General features: G+C 44.6%; 2 protein-coding genes across 3 annotated transcripts; one reads left to right on the forward strand and one right to left on the reverse strand.

Annotated features, from left to right (window-relative positions):
* Positions 1-232: 232 nt before the first annotated feature.
* Positions 233-16,002, reverse strand: TNFAIP3 (TNF alpha induced protein 3). Of its 2 annotated transcripts, none has more exons than XM_057407553.1 (9): positions 15,707-16,002; positions 12,598-12,910; positions 8,419-8,609; positions 8,046-8,193; positions 7,672-7,842; positions 6,747-6,927; positions 4,366-5,276; positions 2,602-2,834; positions 233-1,933 (listed from the first exon to the last, which is right to left on the reverse strand). In XM_057407553.1, exons 2-9 carry the CDS (start codon positions 12,908-12,910, stop codon positions 1,652-1,654), a joined length of 2,430 nt encoding a protein of 809 aa, XP_057263536.1. In that variant the 5' UTR covers positions 15,707-16,002; the 3' UTR covers positions 233-1,651. The 2 variants fall into 2 exon arrangements, with proteins under 2 accessions (XP_057263536.1, XP_057263545.1); XM_057407562.1 differs by lacking the exon at positions 15,707-16,002 and adding an exon at positions 15,218-15,355.
* LOC130597054 (nascent polypeptide-associated complex subunit alpha, muscle-specific form-like) lies at positions 15,410-16,123 on the forward strand. The gene is made up of 2 exons (XM_057405270.1): positions 15,410-15,732; positions 15,940-16,123. The coding sequence occupies exons 1-2, from the start codon at positions 15,410-15,412 to the stop codon at positions 16,121-16,123; spliced, it is 507 nt and encodes a 168-aa protein (XP_057261253.1).
* The last annotated feature ends 4,129 nt before the right edge of the window (positions 16,124-20,252 follow it).

Raw genomic sequence — 20,252 nt, forward strand, 5'->3', positions numbered from 1 at the left:
CCCTGTGCACACCGACAGTACCAAGAGCTCTTCCTGAGAGAAATCTGACATAAGGTGAGAGTATGCAGAGATTCTCAGTAAGTTATCACCTCTTCCAAGTGCTTGGCTACATGATCTGAACGAGGTAGCACTTGGTAACACGCTGAATGGTGGTCCTGGACAGAAATGCTTTCTTCGGGGGGTGTCCCATGCTCAACTGTGCTCTCTCTTATCAGTATAAAACACCAAGTCAATCCTTCAATAATTTATTTCTTTATATCAGAGAATGTTTTTCAATTATACATTTAAGTTTGTAACTTTCAACACAAGGGTAAATACACATTAAAAAAAAACAAACTTGCTGTGCAAATTTCAAGTTGCATTGTTTCAAATAGTATAAATATTTTAATAAAACATGTTCACATTAAGTTTCACAAATACAATGAACTTTAACAGAAATAAGTCATGAGTTTGGTTTTTTTTTGTCTTTTCAAAAAAACTGTTTTTTGATAAGTAGAGAAAGTTTCTAAATTTGAGAAGCAACTTAGAAGAGGTGTCACCTCCAAAATCATAGCAGCAAAATAGATGCTGAAAACTTTAAAGGCATGAAAGGAGAATAGAGAAGCAGGCATCAGGCACAACAGTAACAGCAAGATCACAAAAGTACTGCAGAGATTGAACTCCAGGAGTAAAATCTCAAACCAAAAGCATTCTCCTATGGAGCTCCAAGCTGCTTGCGTAACAGAATCACATCAAGAATGACAGAATTGAGACAGAAATGGGTAAGAAGAGCAGCACACATATTCCCAACACTTAAAATGCAAGAGAAGAGTTCCTCTGGTTTCAGAACTGAAGCTGAAGGACTCTGGGGTTTTTTTGTCTGTTGGAGGCAATTCCTTCTGTAAGAGCAGGGAACAGCAGGATTCCGTTTTCCCATCACATGCATATGCTCATGAAAGTTGCTTCTGTAATCACCTGTTTTTTCAGATGTCTTGGGATATGGGAAAGGATCTAAATGCTGATTAGTTAAACATGTTAAAGGAGCAGACCAATGCTGGTCTTGTACCTGGCTGTGGTTTACCGAGGGCTCTGCAAACACAGCACTGCTCACCATTAACACCCTGAACACCTGTGGGAGCTCCCACCTAGAAGAGCTCTGTAAGAACACCAACATGCAACCCACAGCAAGTTTCTTTAGACATGAACTGCAAGTTGCATCAGCCTGTCCTGCAGGATCCCGCTCAGTAAAGACTTGCCTCTGACTGATGTATGCAAACACAAAGAGGTCCTGCACCTCTGACAGCAGCTGCAGCGCCTCACCCGGGAGCAGGGGAGGTATTAAGAAAGAAGCAGAACTGGGAAGTTCTCTGGATTCAAATGCTTCACACTTCCTCCTGGGAAGTCCAAGAATTAAATATGGCATTGTAGGAGCTTAGTCACAAAAGCTCTGTGCAGAAGGCAACCTGCTTTTCTCAGCAGTCCTTGTATGCAGTGTTTAGAGGAAGTAGACATTTATTCCCATCTTGGGAATAAACATGAACATGAGCACACAATTTATATTCCTCCCCTCCCTCCCCCTCCCAGGGCTGTTCAGTGTTCTGGACATAGCACCATTTCAGTAAAGGAAGTAGCTGGTACTGCTTTCCTGTTCTTTACCAAGTCCTCCCCTCCACTAGCCATAGATCTGCTTGAACTGGTAGCACTCATTGCAGTAGCCGTTGCACTTGGCATTGCCATAGTGATCACAGGCAGGGGCTCGGCAGCGCTGCTTTGGGGGCTCCTCTGCAGATGGGTTCCTGGCACTCCCTGATGGTGGAAGCAGACCGAGGCGCTGGCACTCCTGGCACAAGTCATTGTTCCTGCAGTCCAGGTTGTTTCGACATGAAGCCACAGCACACTGTCTCTTCTGCTTACTCAATGCTGTTCGCTGCAGATCTCTGCGCTGCTCTGTTCTCTTGCAAAACATTAAAACACACTGTCAGTTGCTGTGCCTGCAGCACAAGTGGCTTTTCATTCATTTGCAACTCTGGTCATGGTTTGTATAGGTAATCACTGAGGTTACATGCAGACACATGCTGCTTCTGAAAAGTGCAATACCAAAAGCCAAGTTCGGCTTTACCAAAGAAAATCACAGATTCTGTCATTTCTTAGAAAAAAAATCAATAATTGTTTTTATCTTTGGTAACTCTCAATTCTAAAAGGGCCAAACCAAACCAAATTTATAAAACACAAAAAAATGTGGAACAAAGTCTGTAATGGGCTCAATAAAAAAGGCAACATGAAGCGGACTAAAGCCCTCGATGCAGTTGCATAGATCTAGAGTAGTAATTAAAATCTCTCCCCAGCCAGCAAACAAATCACCTGTTGGCCCAATTGCTTCCACTAAAATTGCTGGCAAACTCCCAGCTAAGGTAAAACTGAGCACGGTCATGATAACCCTAAACTGAGGGCAGCTTTTAGGAGTGCTGCTCAGTTGCAGCACACAAAAATCATGCCTTGTCTCTCCATGATACTTAGGATGCAGTCAGTAGAGGATTTTCTAGTACGCACCCCGAGTTGTTCGCACAAGAGAAAAACATGCAGTGGTAAGCAACGGGAAGATGGTGAGAAGTTCACACTTACTTCTGGCTGTCTCACCAGCTGTTCTTCTGTTCTCCTTGCTTCCTGAAATCGCTGGTTCTGGGCTTTAATGAAGCAGTTCTGGCAGTACCCCTCCAGCATCGTGCTGCCCAGGGTGTCACAGTTACGCCACTGGCAGGACACAGTGTTACGGAAGGTGGCAGCAGAGGTCCCTGACTGACCCACTGGTGAGGACTTCCTCTGAGGTCTCCTCTGGTGGCATAGCAAAGCGCTGTCTGTAATACAAAGGACAGGAGGAGTTTGAATGAGCCTCATAGATGTGATGAGCCAAAGCAACTATGAAAAGTTACCCAATTTAAAAATAAAAATAACCCAAAACGTGACAATACTGAGCCCCTCAGTTAATGAACTTTCCTACATGTTACATAAATAAGGGAGCTAATACAGCCAGATTTTCACATCAGAACCTGTTGAAACAACTGATTTGGGAAAAACTTGCCCTCAGTGGGAAAAATAGACCCCACTGAAGTCAAGAGGGATTTCACCTTTGGCTTCAGCATGTCATCTGTGACCTAGCCTGACATTCCCCTGCCTCCTCCATTTCAGGAGTAATGTACAGTAGCACAGACCTTAATGGGAAAAAGTGCCTTATGCTTTTTGGGTCTCATGAAGCAATCTTATATATTCCACAATCTGAAGGAAAAGAAATCTCATTGTGAACAACACTGGAAAATAAGCTATTGCAAGCTGGCATAGAGGCTCCGTAATTTGAAAGCGCAGCATTGTGAAAGATGTTCCTACACACGGCAGGGGAGTTGGACTACGTGGTCTTTAAAGGTCTCTTCCGACCCAAACCATCTTATATTTCTGTGTTTCTTTTGGCACATTTGTCTGCAATGAGACGTAAGAGAGAAGCAATTATTCTCTCTTACATGTGCCTTTCACCTTCTATACCAAAAGGCTCTTTGCCTGTGTAACAGGGCAGTAGCTCCATCCCTGGCAGTGTTCAAAGCCAGGTTGGATGAAGCCTTGGGTGACATGGTTTAGTGTGAGGTGTCCCATGGCCACTGGCACTAGATGATCTTAAGGTCCTTTCCAACCCTAACTATTCTATGATTCTATGAAAGACAAAGATTTCATGCTGTGATTTATTCCCAGGGTATTGCTGTTTTGAAGGCCTGCCTTTAAACACACACGTGCAAGCATACATATGATATCACCAAGGAAGATTTCAAGGTACATTGTAACAATGCACTTCTAAATTACTTCAAAATACAAGAACATTATTTACAGTCAACTTTTACTTGATCTGCTTAGCAAGGTGACTTCAGTAGTGATGCCAGGGTGTTGTATCTGTTACATCTAGAACAGATACAGATCTTCAAATTCATCCCAAGCTTTTTAAAAGACTTGCTAACATAACTGGTTTTCAGTAACATCAATACAATAGCATTTTCCTCATTGACCCTTATAATTTGTCTAGCTGTGAAGAAAATTCATACCAAATCATGACTGCAGTGGATGGTGGGGAGGGATCAAACCCCACCTCTGTCCTTGAGCTAGTTTTGCTTCCATGAAAGCTGACAGGAAGTTTTACAAGACATTTCACAATTTCCCACACTGTTACTGTGTGCCCTCTTATGAGATATTATCAGCCAAAAAAGCACCTTCTCACACTGCTGCTTCTGCTCCACACCATTCCCATCACCCCCCACCCTTTCAGCACCCAGTGCATGCACAGCGTCATAGCTCAAGGAGGCCAATCTACAGCTGAAGTGTGTCAGAGCTCACCCCATCTCCACTTACCATGGTTTTCCCTGTACTCAAAGAAACACAGCGTGCAAAAGCCCTCATTCTGCGATGTCCCAAAGAACTTGCAGCCAGGTTTCCTGCAGAGGTTGCCCCTCCTCTTCTCCTCCGGCAGCAGCACTGGTGGCAGTGGCTCCTCGTCAGGGCTGTTGGGAACCTGATGGCAGGGGTGCTGGAGGAGGCTCTGCAAGATCTGGGATGGGTCAGATGTGGATCTCTGGTGGCACGCGGGCAGTAAAGCAGGGCTGCCATTTGAGGAGCGCTCTGTAGAGCTCTTGAAGCAAGTGCTGCATGTGCCATTGAAAGTCCTTTTGACCTTCTGACGGCACACCTTGCACATGGCATAGTCTAAATGTTTCCGGTCATCCAAGTTGTTGGAAGGACCAAGCTGCCTGGAGTTGTAGCAGCGTTCACAAAGCCCGTTGTGTTGCACATTCAATGTAAAGGGGCAGTCTGGTGTCCTGCATTTCATGGCTGTGGTCTCGCTGTATAGGAAAAGGCTTGGAGCCATTGGAGGTGCGGAGCGAGGCCCTGTTACAGGCCCCTCAGATGTCCATCCCCCAGGTTCAATAACATCGCCATGGGAGGAGCCTGCCCCAGCTGCCATCAGTTTCTCAGGTGCTGTTGAGGAGGTCTGCTTTCTTCCTTTGTTTCCTTGTGACCTCCGCTCAAAGCACTCATGACAGTAGGGCTGGGTGTTCACAGACATGTAGAAAGGGCAATTTGGTGTTTCACATTTCACCTGTAAGAGGGAGAGCTGGGAAAGAGACAGTTCCTGTCTATTCCTGGAGCAGTTCTCTCTTCTTGCAGGTTCAGCGTTCTCCTGCCACTTCTTGTACTCATGCTGCACCAGTTGAAAGTAATCTTCCACAAGGTTTATTTCTTTGGGTAGGTTGCCTTCATCTAACCTGACAGCCAGAAAAGGAAGATTGCATCAGTGGTTGAAAAGGGCAGATGGTGGGGGTGGAGGCAAATGCAAGCAATGTGAGGAGGAAATGTAGATTTAATGCACATCCATATTACTCAGCTAGAAGATCCAGGATGTTAAAACTGTTGCTGTAAATGGAAATAATTTTAAAGGCAGGTGTTCAGTGATGTCAAATGGGGACTTTCACATCTAATAAAGTGGTCTGACATGATGCTAAACGGAAGTATTCTTAAAAGGATTTTCTAGGTGAGGGTTTTCTATCTGAGAGCTGTTTGCACAAAGAATATGGATAATCTCTCAAAACTGAAAAGTCTCCCAAATCCTGAATACCTCTGAAGACCCGTGCTCAGCTGAGCAGGGGTTACAATAGAAGATCCTTGTCTTCACCAGCAGCATGAGCCTCTCCTACAGTGGGTTCAGTGTTTTGCGATACAGCTTATCATGAAATCTGCTCCCGGTTTTGCGCTGTTTGGTCTGTATCCACCAGTGCAATTCTGCACACAAATTACAGGGCCTCAGTGTGGTGTGTGTAACACTAGCATCCGTATCATCCCTACTCTGCCCCCAACAGCAGGGGAAAATCCCACACCGGAGCCTCACCATGCCACAGCTGGTAGGATTGAGGCGTGTTCTGGAACATTACCAGTAATGGTAATATCTGTGCAGTGGGCCTAGGTAAGCTCCATTTCTACTCTTCATGTATGCGTATAACCTTTGAATAGAAGGACTTCAAATTTCAAGGCTTCTAAACCAAAACCACCCAACAGCATAAAGATACCTTCCTGTGTTGTAATAGAAGCAAAGACAGAGGATACAGGGAGTCACTTCCCCCCTACTCTGGGAAAGGGGCTATACGGACACTGCTATCAGCATCCCATAAATGCAAGAAGACGATGGGTGCCACCAGCTGCCCCTTGCACGTTTCTGATGCTTAACCATCAGGGGAATGAGCACAGATGCCGGTTCCTCCACCAGCCACAACATCCTGCCTACAACACTGCAACCGCCCAGGGCATCAAGGCATCTGTGCTAAGAACATACCACTAAGTACTTTCCCTAGGGCAGCCAAAATTACACCAACTGCCTTTTATGCAATGTGCCCTTACAGAAGGCGCAAGAGTCGAGTTTAACTAGTTCCTGGATGTAACTACTTTTCAGCCACCCTTCTGTGTAATTTAAAGTCAGTGGAAGTAATGTATTGGGTTTACTCTTCCAAAACACTAGTTTCAGTCTGCTAAGTCTGAAGACAGTCTTGCCTTTAAATCTGAAACTGGTCTGCGCTCATACAACTACAAAGCATGTCAACAGGAATGTAAATATTTAATATTTCAGAGGGTAAACACAGGCACTACTGTGGAAGGAAGGAAAGGCTGAAGGAACACACTGGACTGTCCAGCTTCTCCCATCTCTGTAAACAAGATGGCTTGGAGGAAACAGGAATGACACTCACTTTGCAGCATTAATTAGATGAGTTGTTCCATGATCCCAGCCTTGCACTGGAATTTCTATCACCATCAAATAGTCTTTCAGCAGCTGCTCTTTCACCCTCTCTTCTGTGTCTGTCAGAAAGTGCACACGCAAATCCTCAAATCTGCCTTTTTCACTGGTGACCAGAGGGACGGCCCGGATTTCTGTGGGGAAACAAGATGAATTAGCGATATATATATATATATATTTTACCAGGCAGGAGTAACCACAAGTTGCAAAACATGGAGATGTCACCACTGCTGGTGAATTTTGAAGACAGAGGAGAATGGCTGGCCAGACCAACCAGTTTCTAAACAGTGCCACTGGGGGAGGACACAGACACATCTGGACCACAAACTTAGCCCTATCCCATGGAGTTTTTATGTTTCTCCCCCTAGCAATTTTCTTCTCAGTGTGGGCAGCATTGCAGATCTTAGTTTGTTATGCCTTTCCACAGGAAGATGCCTAACCTGAACCTGTAGAACAGGTATCCATTCAGAAGTGCATTAAAAATGACAAAGCATATATTTCATGATCCCTGCCAGACAGCAGTACACTGCTGTTAGGCTGTGTCCTTCAAAGCTTCTTCTCTTATGACAAGGTGTGGAAAGGAGACCAGAATACAAGGAAGCAGAGGCCACCCTTTGACTGATTCCAGCCTGCAAGCAGGTGAGTTGCACTCTACTTTCAGATCGCATTTTGAGGGCAACCTTTAGTTCTCATTTAGTTTCAGGTTTACAGATGAAGCTGGTTTTGGTCACACATCGAGAACATATTCCAAAGGAATCTTTTACATTTATTTTAACTTTAAGAATGCAAATCTAAACCAGATTATACTTTAAATGCTTTACCACCATGGTGATACTGAAGAAGCCACATAAATACCAAAGAAGGTACTTGAAGAATACCTGGTCCGCTGTCCTTCAGAGTCACTAGTGGTGTAAAATGCATGTTGTCATAGCCAAGCACAATTGGGTACCTGTAGCATTCTTCTGCTGGCCAAAGGAGAGGCAAGTAAATACCCCCAACATTCAGAGGAGCAAAACTGGAGCCCGACTCTAAACTTCTTACCACTTTATCTGCATAAGGGAGAAAAAGAAAACACAAATAAACACAAATAAGTATGCGCTACAGGCAAGAAAAAACATACTCTGGCTGGTTTAGAACAATTGCTAAAAACACCCTGTTCTGAAATGCATCTGCCAGAAAGCAGCCTTTACCAAAGTAAGATTACCAACACAGCACAGAATAACACAGTGAGATGACTGGCTGGGCAACTCACCTGCAAGGACAATAACTGGCCTTCTGAGGATGTTAGCAAGGATGAAGATGTGGATTTCTTCCAGTGCATTATATGGAAGCCTGTTTCGAGCCCCAGATGTTTCTGGGGAGGTCATTTCAATGAGGTATTCCCACTCCTCCTCCCAGTTCTGGGGAAAGAAACATCCCTTAGTAACAGTTCAAAGACATGGAGGTCAGGAACCAGCTGCAGCTCAGCAGGACTCAAAATAATCACATTTTCCCATTTACTCCACAGGAAAACTATTTGCACTCTCCACTAATAGCGGAATCCATGAAGCCAAAAAGCGAACTAAATCAATAAGGCAATGCTGACAAGTATCAGAAAACAGCAGCATTCCCTCAGGCCACCTTACCCGGGTGTCATAGTGGAGTCCTGTTTCTACAAACTCCTGGGATTTAATAGCCTCCCGCTGCCAGCGGAGCTTGAAGTTCCGTGTGTCAATCTCCTTCAGTGCACTAAACAATGTTTTTCTTAAGACAAGGTCAATATCTTCAATACCCCACATGTACTGTGATGCAGCATGCATGAGGCAATTGCCATCACCTGCAAAAAAAAGAAAGAGTACATTATTTTTAAATGGTTGCTCAAGTAAAACCCCACAAGGACTCAGGACATGGAATTATGCGGCACAAATGCATATTCCCTATGTACTTCTCCCTAAGCCTCAGACAGAAGGGTTTTAATAAGGAGACCACAGCTATGAGCTCTTTGCTCAGAAAGGAAGAAAGTCTCCTCTCTACTGGTTTTGTCCCTTTGTCATTCAATAATGCCCCTTATTAACTTTGACTGGTACCACGAACTAAACTTTGGGGTCAACTGCAAATGTCAAACATAGTTGAAATAGGTTTTGAATGCAACAAAATCATCTTAAAACTACAAAAAGAACACGTAACTTTCCCTCATCAGTGTTGACACAAATACACACATGATGGCACGTGGTAGAGATAATAGAAACCACTAAGAAAATACTATAGTAGCACTAAGCCTCATGTCCCCTGGCAAGCACTGCACTGAAAGGATTGGCACTTGGCCCTGCTTGATAGAGGATTTGCAATAAAAAGAACAACATAGAAAAGAGTAAGTGATTTATGTAAAGCAACCATAGGAACACCTTTTGCCTTCCTCTCAGAACTGGTAGTATGCTGGGCTGTTAAATATTTCATTTAGAGGGTTTTTCTTTAAAACACAGAATTAAATGAAAAATAATGATTTGATTTTCATTTAGACACCCTCCTTGCACTAAAAAAGTCCTCTTTACAGGTAGGAAGGAAAGTGATGTTCTGCGATTTCGGAGGGGGTGAAACTGAGACTCAGAGGAGTCAACTAACTTAATTAAAAGGTGTGACAAAATATGCCTATGGCTGGGTTTCAAGTTCTATCTCTAGCAATCTTCTTCAAAAGGGGATGCCTGCCCTGAAAGGCAGCCATCACGAATCATTATTATCATATCCTTAGATAGAAAACTAGGTCTGGTGTTTACTACAGTGGTAAACAGACTGACCCAGTGCTAAAAAGCCACAGCAATTTCCTTGGAATAGGGGACATGACCGTGGTAAAGCTACTATTTTTTTTTTCATTTGGAAAAAGCTCAACACTTCATGAATTGTTACAGACTCAGTGCACATCAGGTTCCTGCAACTGGTTTCTGAATACTGTCCTGCTAAGTTTACTTCAAGTCCATGGGCTGCTTACTGGAGCTCAAAAATCAGGGAACAACATGTAAGACAGAAATCTGACTGGGTTTCCTTCTGACAGAGAAAGCTGACATACTAATCCCATTAAAATTTTCCCTTTGCAAAATCTAGAGTAAAGATAAGATTAAGTATTTGCTCCCTCTCCGAGAGCTCACTTTCAATTCTATATTGAGATGTGCTGCCCAAAATTCCTTACACAGCACTTGGAATTCCCCTGCCCTGTTTGACTACCAATTGAGTAACAGTTGTACTTTTTGTTCTGCGGTGTGCCGGGCTGAGCAGCGGAGCCTCCCTCGGACTTTCCCAGGGGGTGTGGCAGGGTGAGCTGGAATGAATGCCAATTCATTATACAAGCGAAATCTCTGCAGCCAAGAGAGGCTAGAATTTTTAAATTAAAAAGAAAAAGCAGCCAACAGCCAACAAGAAAGAGTTTCAATTTCTGTATTCCTACTGCTTTCCTTCTATCCTCTATCACAGGTCTGCAAAGAAACGCATGGGGATTCAAAAGGGTGGGTTTTTTAGTAAAAAATCACAACCACTCCACAAACTCATACACATATCAGGTAAAATATACACTGAAAGATCCTATAGGAGATACTTTCTCTGTTTTCAACAATTACAACTTTCATCCAAAAAAAAACCCAGAATTTTCTGAAGGAAGCCCACCGCTGACTGAAAGAACTAATACATTCCTCCCACATCTATAGGTTAAGCAGCTAAATCCTTTAATAAAATACTCTTCATGCCAAATGAAACCCCAACATACAACCCCATGTATTTTCTGGAATAATACATGGCTTCTCCAGGCTTCTGTTCCTTCTTTCAGGGATCCTCTCCCTCAGTCTGATCTACCTCCTCTCCTGTGCTAAGGTCTCTCACTACAACTACTTTGCATAAACCGCAGATTCACAAAGCCACTCCTGCTACTCATGCCCTTGACGACCCTAAAGCACCGAGCTGAAGCTGGTTGAGCAGCCAAGTGCACAGGGTACAGGGGAGCCACAAACAAGGTCCTTGCTTTGCCTTCCCTCAACTTGCCCTAATATTTCAGCATCTTGTATATTGGTATGCTGGCTCATGGATGAGATACAAGTCCACGCTGTTCCCATGTGTAACACTGGTTGACAGTCATGAGACAAGGCAAGAAGTCACAGTTATTAAGTATAAGGTTGTCAGCAACAAGGGCCCGTCCAGGCAGTGTTAACCCCGGCAGGGCTCATATTGACAGGAGATGGAGGGATTCTAAAACTGCTGCTATTCACCCACACATTGTCCATTTTCCTAGTAAATCTGTTAGAGTGCATCTCCTGGGGCGAAGTTTGGAAGATGCAATGCTTCGAGCAATGTCACCTTCCCAGAACCTGTAGAGTGCTTCCTATCCCAGCTGCCACTCCAGCCCTTCTGGAAGTCCAAGATCACATGATCTCCATGCACAGCCTAATTACAATTATGAGAATTTTATGCCAGTGCAGAGGCAGCCCACAGAAGCTCACCATAAGGACAATGCCTCTATCACGGTTACAGAGACACACATTGGGATCAGGCTGTTCTAGGTCAGGGCAGTAACATTAGCACAGCAGTTCTATTCTTATGGCTTTTGCACATGGCTTATGGCTGTGTACAATCAGACTGAGAAACATGGTAGAACTTGGGATGGGAAGAATGTGGACTAGAAGATAAGGGCAATGAGTATATAAGCAGATAAGAAAAGCAGCATCCACAGAACATAACAGAAGGACTTCAACAAGGCTGCAGGTCTACCACACCCAGTGTTCCTATAGCCACTGTGATCTGCTCTTTGAGCAAAGAGTATGTATTTTCCATGTTCCTGGAGTCCTCACTGTCCCAGTCTACCTTCCCAGTTTGGGACAATCTGTGCTGTAGGGAATCCTGAGTCCAAGTTTTCAGGTACGTGACCATCAGTCATAGCTATTACTGAATCTTTTCTCCACTGAATGTGAAATGCCCAGCAAACCTTACAGTCATGTGCAAAAGTTTCCTGCTCAAGACTGTGGACACACGTGACCCATTCAGGCAGTCTTTGAGCTGCTGTAGTACCTTTTAATTTACAACATTTGATGCAATACACACAATTTAACCCAAAATCCAAATCCTCAAACCAGCACTTACCCTTGAAAGAAAAGGGCACTGCAACTTGGTGTTGCACAAAAATGGCTATAAATCAAATACACAGTAGTTACTGGTGAGTGCTGAGGGAATGCAAGAGCTGGCAAACCCTGCCAGGTAGCTGAGGATGAGGGAGGCAGCCGGGTGCAGGGTGCTGACTCCAGGGCCAGTGAGGACAGGCTCCCAGAGGCTCCATGTCCAGGACACTCCTGCCTGCACCACCATTAAAGTTGGATCAGCAAGTGAACCCTGCCTGACAGCTACGAAGGCAGGGCTTATGGCAGGACATTAATTCTGCTATATACACACGTAGGAATGCATCCCTGCCACTCAAAGCTGAAGGCTCCTCTTGCCTGGCATTAAAGGCTGCTCAGCGCTTCTAATGAGGCAGCCGACACACCACAGAGTCAGATTCAAGTTTCCTGCCTGGTATTTTATTCTGACATGCCACAGGTTACTGATATTAAGAAAACATCTGTGAGATTTTCAGGCTATTCATAACCCTGTGGTATCGGCAGGGGTCTGCTACAGCCTCAGGACACTATGTCATGCGGAAAGAATTTTAGTTTACAGAACTAACATTAAAAGGCATCACTTCTTTAAAGCTGTGCGCTTCTGATTCAGTAACATGAACTCAGATGCTATTAATAAAAGTGCTACATTCATATCAGCCATTTCAATGCAAGTGAAAAGATGCGCTCACAACTTACCATTAGTCTTCAAAGGGACAAGTCTCCGAACTTCCATGCACCAGTTGAGCTTCCTCTGGCGCTCCAGCGAAGTCTGGGTGGCCTGATCAGTCAGGGCCTTCTGAAGCGTTTCCCGAAATTGAGGACAAAACTGGCACATTCTGAACATTTCTATGGTGTATCTGTGCATAGTCCTGAAGTGGTGAATTATTCCACTGGGGGGTTTGACCAGATCTTCAGGTGTCCTCTCTCTAATCTTCATGGCTTTCAGCATATTGCTCTGATACAAAGCTTGGGGAAGGATGTGTTGGCCAGCCATGTTTCTAGAAGACATCTGAAATGAAAAAGCATCCTTTTATTGACATGTTAGTGTCCCTGCGTGACAGCGCTGTCACTTCTGCAGAGACTGAGAAGGCAGTTTCAGGGGCTGGATTCTGACTGCAGTTTTGCCTAAAACAAGCACAGAGTGGATGAAGTCCACTGAGCCTCATACAGATGGTGCTTTTTAAAGCTGATACCCATTAGCCTTTCTGCACTTCTTGGGTATAGATACTGACTTTCCATCATTTTCTGCTATCATTTACTGAGATATTAAAGACAATTTATCCATAACTAAGGAAACTGCATCGTTAAAAAAAAAAAGGCATTTAAATAAAAGTAAGGATAAAAGAAGGCAAGATCAAGGGAAGGGAAAATTATCCTGGAAACTTGACTAACTGATAATAGCACAGTGTAATCCCATATGAACTTGCTGAACTTCCAGCATGTTTCAAGCTCTCATTTCGATGACATGCCAAAAAAACAGCAGATAATGACCATTTCACATTTCCACACCCCATACACTCTGAGAAGGGATGCTTGGTTCAGTGCAAAATGAGCCCCAAGAATTGCATGCCATGCTAGCATCTGCCCCATACTTACGGTGGCTGAAGATAGCAAATTTGTTGCAGAGCAAGTACTCAAGGACAGGCTTATGTTACTCTTCTTGAGCCTTCTTGTATTTTGTGAGCATTAGGGCTACTGCCCAGAGATGCTCGTGCTGTGTGGGGGGGTGCAGGCTGCAGTGCTGCTATTACTCAGAGGTAAGTCAACACAGCTAAAAAAGCATTTCCATTTGGCTCAAAAACCCCAATATTTTTCCACAGTGGGACACGTAATGTTTGCTGCCCTGCATCCCTTTCTTCAGTATCTCTGGCCTCATGGGCTATAGCAGGAAGAACAAAAACCCCCATAACCTCAAACTATCTACATTTCTGAAGAACTTATGCATGGCACACTAACTCTGTGGCTAGCTAGAGCCAAAAGTAGGGACCACATTCCTCAAAACCCCTGTGCACTACAGTAACACTACCAACAACCTATTTTTACATGGAGAGGTTCCCAATGCTGTCTTTCTGTTTAAAAAGAAAACAAAATTTCTATTAAGGCAAATAAAGGTAGTCATGCCTAACGTGTTTAGAACACAGCTGGCTACATGAGGAGAACACACCATTGTGATTATGAATCTACGGACAAATATCAAGGCATAAATATCTATCAAGAGCTGAATATACACCTTTCCAAGTACAGGTAGACAAGAAGCAACTGAAAACCGGTTTATGAAGCTATGAGGAAACTTTCTCATGGAGATGCGAGTCTGGAGGGCCAGGAAGAGGAGGAAGGTCTACAGCCTGATGGACTGACCAGGAGGACACTCCCAGGTCTGCAGAGGCAGAAGACCCCTCTTGCACAAAATAACTTAGAGCACCCTTCCCACGGGGAACCAGCTGCTCTCTCCTCTTCACCAAGACACTTCCATTGGTAATCTCCACCTCCAACCACATAACCAGAGCACTGGAAAGGACCCTGCCAGAGTATGACAGGGGCCTTAAACACCTGCTGCCAAAAGCTGCCTTCTATAACCTCTCAAAGTACCAGGTGATAGAGAGGTTCAGTGGATGTCCCATCAAGCCCTAAAAAGAAGCAGGTGAAATACAAGATGCTGCAAAGTCCTCTCCGCTCAAAGCAATTGCAATTCACACAGCACTTCCTCTGCTCTTGTAAGAGCACTAGGGACAGGGCTCAGAGCTGACATTTCTTGCAATACATGGAAAATGGTTTCTTTAGCTAACAAACATGGCATATTATTATCATTCCTCCACCAATATACAGCCATATAATGGAAATAACACATTTTCTCATGAACTCTCCCTACCAATATGGTTTTACACGTGCTATTTTGTAATCCCGTATTTAAATGTATGGATGATTTAAAAAATTAAACATAAACAAGCCTTTATTAATCTTTGTTTAATAACCATAGCTGTACTTTGCTCTGAGATGTCTGAATTCTTACTGATGTACGTAGAGTCCTTGAGTCAATGGGATTTTCTTACATGAATAAAGACTAATCACATGATTAAGCACTACCAGCACGGACCCTTGAAATGGTTATTTCCAGCTTTATGTAACGAAAAGTACTGAGTTTAGAGAAGCGTTTGCTGAAACTCTGTTATTCAATATTATATTCTGCAGGCATATTTTCCCTTCCACACATGGAAATCACTGTCTGTGCTATTTATAGTCATTAGATGTCAATGAAGGCAACAGCTGAACAACTCTTATTTTTCAAAAACAATGTGATGAAACAAGCAGAACTTACCAGCTACCTAAGGTAGGGCTTTAAAGGTCAGAAAACACATCTACAATTAGATTAGCTTATACTGCACCGTGCTTTAGTATACCCTATACTGTTTTAACCTTTTGACACGTACTACGAGTTCCCAGAACGGCTGTAAACAATGATTCAACAGCGATCTGAGGCGGCATCCTTCCTGAACATGTAGTACCGGGGATGCTCGGGAAAGCTGCACGCTGTCCGGAGATGTTCCGTGGTTTCATAGAGTTACACCGATTCCGTGCCCTCCGAAAAGCAGCAGTAACAAACCCACGGAGTTCCAGGGCTGAAGAAACACACCCGCGGCGCCCGCCCAAGCCAGCAGGAGGCGCCGCACGCCCGCAGGCGGCCAACGCGACCCCTGCGGACCCGCCTGGTCCCCTCGCAGTCGAGTGGCACGCCGGAGGGGAAGCCGCCCCGCCGCCTTCCTTCCCTCCCTCCCTTCCGCCTTTCTTATGCTCAAGCGGTGCTCACCTGTCCGCCGGCGGGCTCCTCCTCCGGTCGGTAACTCCTGCTTCAGCAACGGGGCTGGGGCGGTGGGGAGAAGTTGTATTCGGCAGCCATCAAGCCCCGAACCGAGCCAGGGCTCAGCTTCCCTCCGCCGCACTCTCCGCGCCGGAGCTGTTGCTGTTGTTGCTGTTGCCGCCGCGGAATGAGGGGCTGAGCTGAGCCTCTTGGGGCTTTTTTTTTTCCCCTTTCTGTTTCAGCGCCCTGGCGAGGAAGAAAGGAGAAAACACACAACAACAAAAAGCCCCACCGGGGATTTCCACCGGCAGCGCCGGGGACTTTCCGACATGTGACAAGCGCCGCCGGCACGCACGCCGGCCGCCGCTAGGGGGCTCCGCCGCATGCCAGGCCCGGCCCGGCCCCGCACAGCACAGCTGCGGGTAGGCCGCTTTGGCTTACCGCCGGGTCTTTCGGAACCATTTGTCATTTGGTCCTTCCTTATTCCGCACCCCACCATAGGGGTGTGTACGGGGGACGGGACGACTCGCTACGGTGCTCGGTGGGGGTGTGAAGCAGCCCGTGGCTCTAGTAGCTGGGGCCGGAGCAGCGTCCCGGTGTGGGGTATCGTCCTGTCGCCAGCGTGGCGGTGGAGAAGGTCCCTTGGGCTGCGGGGAGTTCTGCTGGGGAAGCGGCAGCTGCAGCTTGTCGTGCCGTGTCCAGAGCGGGGGACAGGTCTCTTGCACCCCGGTGTACTCGCATCCTCTCTGCGGCAGCAGCGAAGGAGGCGCTGATTTCCAGGAGCCGTTACCTCGTCCTCGTCCACACGGGCAAGCGTTGCACAGGGCCCGCTGGCCTCTGTGCCCATGCGGAGACCGGTGTCAGAGTGTAGGTGCTGGGTGTAGGTGCGCACACCCCTGCAGGTATCATCCCAACAGGATGGAAAGGGAGCCCTGCCTATTAGAAGACATTGTTTTTCCTGTTTTCGAACCCAAGCAAGTTGTAGTTTTCCCCATTTAGTTTGTATTTGCTTCACAGGTTTAATTTGTATTGTAAGTAACCACAAGTGGCTTCATTTCTCTAATTAGAGGTTAGACCGATACATAATCCTCTGACTCCATATGCTGGCATTTTAAGGCAGAAGATATGCCTTAATCCAGCCCTGCTCAAAGTAAGGTTGTTGCAGGCAAGGGGTAGAACTTCCGCCTGAAGTTACCAAATCAGGAAGATCTTAGTGCATAGGTGTGTTTGTAAACTCTTGGACATGCCTAGCAGTTTGTAGGAATCATGACATTTAATTATTGTAATCGATTAATTCACACTTTTAAACAACATTCTAAAATCTGTGCAGTGGAAAAACATGCTGAATAAAAATACTTAAGGCCTGTTAATATGACTTGAGGAGATTTCTGCTGGAAAGAGGGGAGTTCCTTGCTCACCAGCCTTGCAACATGAAGGCACTCAGAAATGAAATACAACACGTTTCTTGCAGCCTTAAAGGACTTTATCCTTAGAGAGGCTGAACTCCTACCCATTCTTGAGCACCCGCCACTCTTGATGAGAAGCCAGGGTAGCACCACACTTTGGAATTAGGTCTTGAGTCCTTCAGAGAGCAGGTGGATTTTGGAAAAGTTCAGCCTTGGGCTACCTCTTGGGCTCTCAGCTCCAGCAGCAGGCTCAGGTCCTGTGCTTGTGCTACATGGTGTGGTTATGTTGCAGATGCTCTTTCCCAGCATTTGTAGGCCTGTGGCTGGCTCTGTGAAGCCTGCCATCCTTCTCTGCATTTGTTCAAAAAGAAGTCAAGGATATGGCTGGAAAAAGAATAATCCCTTCCATTCTTTTATGGGGATTTTTAAGGTTTTTAGTACAGCTCTTCTCCCCTCCCCCCCCCCTTTTTTTTTTCCCACCTAGCCTCTCTGCTGCCTTGGTAAATAGTCGTTTGATAGGAAGGCTCCACACTTAAAAACTGATGGGCTGAGGGATGGCTGGGATCCAGGGGGCTGGATTCCTGAGTAACTGGGCTGGGTAATTACTTGCATAGCCAGGGCAGCTATGTGTGTGTGGTGTGGTGTAATTTACCCAGAGTATGCTTCCTTCAGCATCTTCCTGTTCCCTGCTCCTGGATAATTTCCCTGTCACCTCATGTGGGCTGAGACACTGGATTACTGATTAGGAAAAAGATATATATATGTGTTTGGTTTTATCCAAAGCATTTCTCTCGTGTTACGAAGCCTGACCCCTCAGAGGGTTTTACAGAGATCATTTGAAGTGATAGAGTTTCACTGTGGAGTGGGAATGAGGAGCTAAAGTAGGAAGTAGGGAAAGACAAGCTGACTTATACCCTGCTTTGTACATGAAACTGCAGAAAATAGGTTAGCAAGTGATCCTAGCCCCTTCCGGTTTTCAGTTACTAGAAAGAGGAAAGGAAAATAGTGTGAGTAAGGAGACCAATGGTTCTGCAGTTATTAGCTATGAGCCTATGAGGGAGATGCTGAGTCCCAGGAAAACCTGAAAAGGCAACAGCTTATTTTTGTGTTTCTAAACAGTAAGCACATCTGAATATTCCTAATTGTTATTTGCACCTTGATAAACTGAAAGTTGATTGCACGTGGATGGCTAAGGCTGATGTTTATCATACGCATCTGAGCAGGATGGCAGGAATTCATTTGATCTGAAGTTGCACAGCACAAGATGAAGTTTTGTCTTGTCAACTGGATCTCCTAGGCAATGTAGGAATACATTAAAAACATCAACAACATCAATAATTATAGAACACATGAACACACATTCCTCTTTTCTGATTTATTCCTATTTCTTGTAATTCTACCCCATGGATTATCCCATCATTTATGTTATTTATATCTGACAAAATATAAACATATATATGTATATGTAAGGGCAAGGAAAATTTTCTTCTTTGAAGTGTGTGTGTAGACACACATACATACACACATACCTATATATATATATATACATACACACACATGTTTTTATGTATGTATATGTATCTGTATCTCTTGAGGGGAAGGGGAAGTTCTCGTTGCCATTGAGGACAGGATAAGAAATAATTTCAACTGCAGCTACCTAGATGCTGGTTAGGCTTAAGGGTAAAAAAAAAATCATCCTTATAAGTGGTGAAGTTTCTATAACCCTGGAGCAGGTTGTTGAAGAAAGCTGCAGAATATCCATTTTTTGAGGGGAATTAAGTAATCAGTTTCATGCATATCAGTCACTAATAGTTCTTTATTGTACCTGGGAAGAAGAATAAATCTCACGAGTACCCATTCAGCTCTGTATCTCTAAATTATTTTAATTATTTCACTTCTTTTTTCTGTTCAGGAAGTAGGAGCTCATGCTTGGAGCATTCAGAACACCACCACCAAGTGTTTCAGAGATTGTATTAGGAAAGACTCATTGTTAAGACAGTACTGCAATATTCTATTATAGGAGGATGACTGTGATAATGCTTATGGATAGTAGCATTCAGCATTTAATAGCTCAATCATTTGCTAGGTCTTTCAGTATCAGATAATTCTGTAAGAGGGGTGATTCATCTAGAAGGGAGGAAAAGGATCTTAAAAGGGAAATCCCTTCTATTGCAATAGCAGTGGTTGAGGTCACGCTTGAGTTCAGGATTTCTGTCTTCCAGGAGGCCTTTTGTTGCTTCTTTTCGTGGTGGAGAAGCAATGAGAAGAGCTTGTCGGTGCAGAGAAGCAAGAAGGAGGAAAATCCCTTAAGCCTCTATCAGACAGCAAACCAGTGCTTACTACTGAATCCAGTAGTGATAGTAAAATAAATAAATAAATAAATAAATAAAATACCCAAACCTGTCTCTGCCAGTTAGATAGGAAGAGCTGAACTGGTTCTGTGAGTTTTCCATTACACTTATCCAAATGCAGTAAGAGACTCTAGACTCCCTGGGAGATTATTACTGGGTATTGTGGCAAGAGACTGCACTGGGAGTAGGGTTCATGCTAGTGGGACAAGGTTCCCTCTGCTTTTTCACTTTATGGAGGCAAACACTGGACATTTTTAACAGGTTTTATTAGCCAGAAGAGGGTTGGGTATGGCCTTAACCATACTTAAGGTTGGCCTTAACCATACTTACCTCCTGGTATGGAGGTAACTGGCAAGCTGAAATCTCTGAATGCTTTTACAGCTCTGTTTTATGAGAGTGTGAAATGTGTGAAGAGGTTGCAGTGCCAGTGATAATATCTTTCTAACTTGATTTTTATCTGTCATACATTCCTGTGATATCTGTAAATAGTGGATCAAGCCTCAGGCCCATGAGAACTGCAGAGACAGAGAGGTACGTATAGCTACATTTGAGACAGCACCACAGCCCAGCATTACTCACCTTTGCAGTGCACAGTACAGAGAATTCCAGTCAGCCCCAGCAAGAAATAAGCACAAGACCTACATTATTATTGCCTAGGAGAGTGAAGTGCTTTTGTTGGATTTTGAAGCAAGCTGAGACAGGGCTTGTGGCTAAATTGAAGAAAATAAAAGCAGCAGTAGTAAGCCAAACCAAAGGCCCATGGAGCTCAGTGCCCTGTTCCTCACACTGATTAGGAAG

This window comes from Pezoporus wallicus, unplaced genomic scaffold (assembly GCF_028554395.1).
Source record: "Pezoporus wallicus isolate ANWC-B61680 ecotype Strahan unplaced genomic scaffold, APGP_CSIRO_Pwel_v1 contig_3817, whole genome shotgun sequence".
NCBI classification, from domain to species: Eukaryota; Metazoa; Chordata; class Aves; order Psittaciformes; family Psittacidae; genus Pezoporus; species Pezoporus wallicus.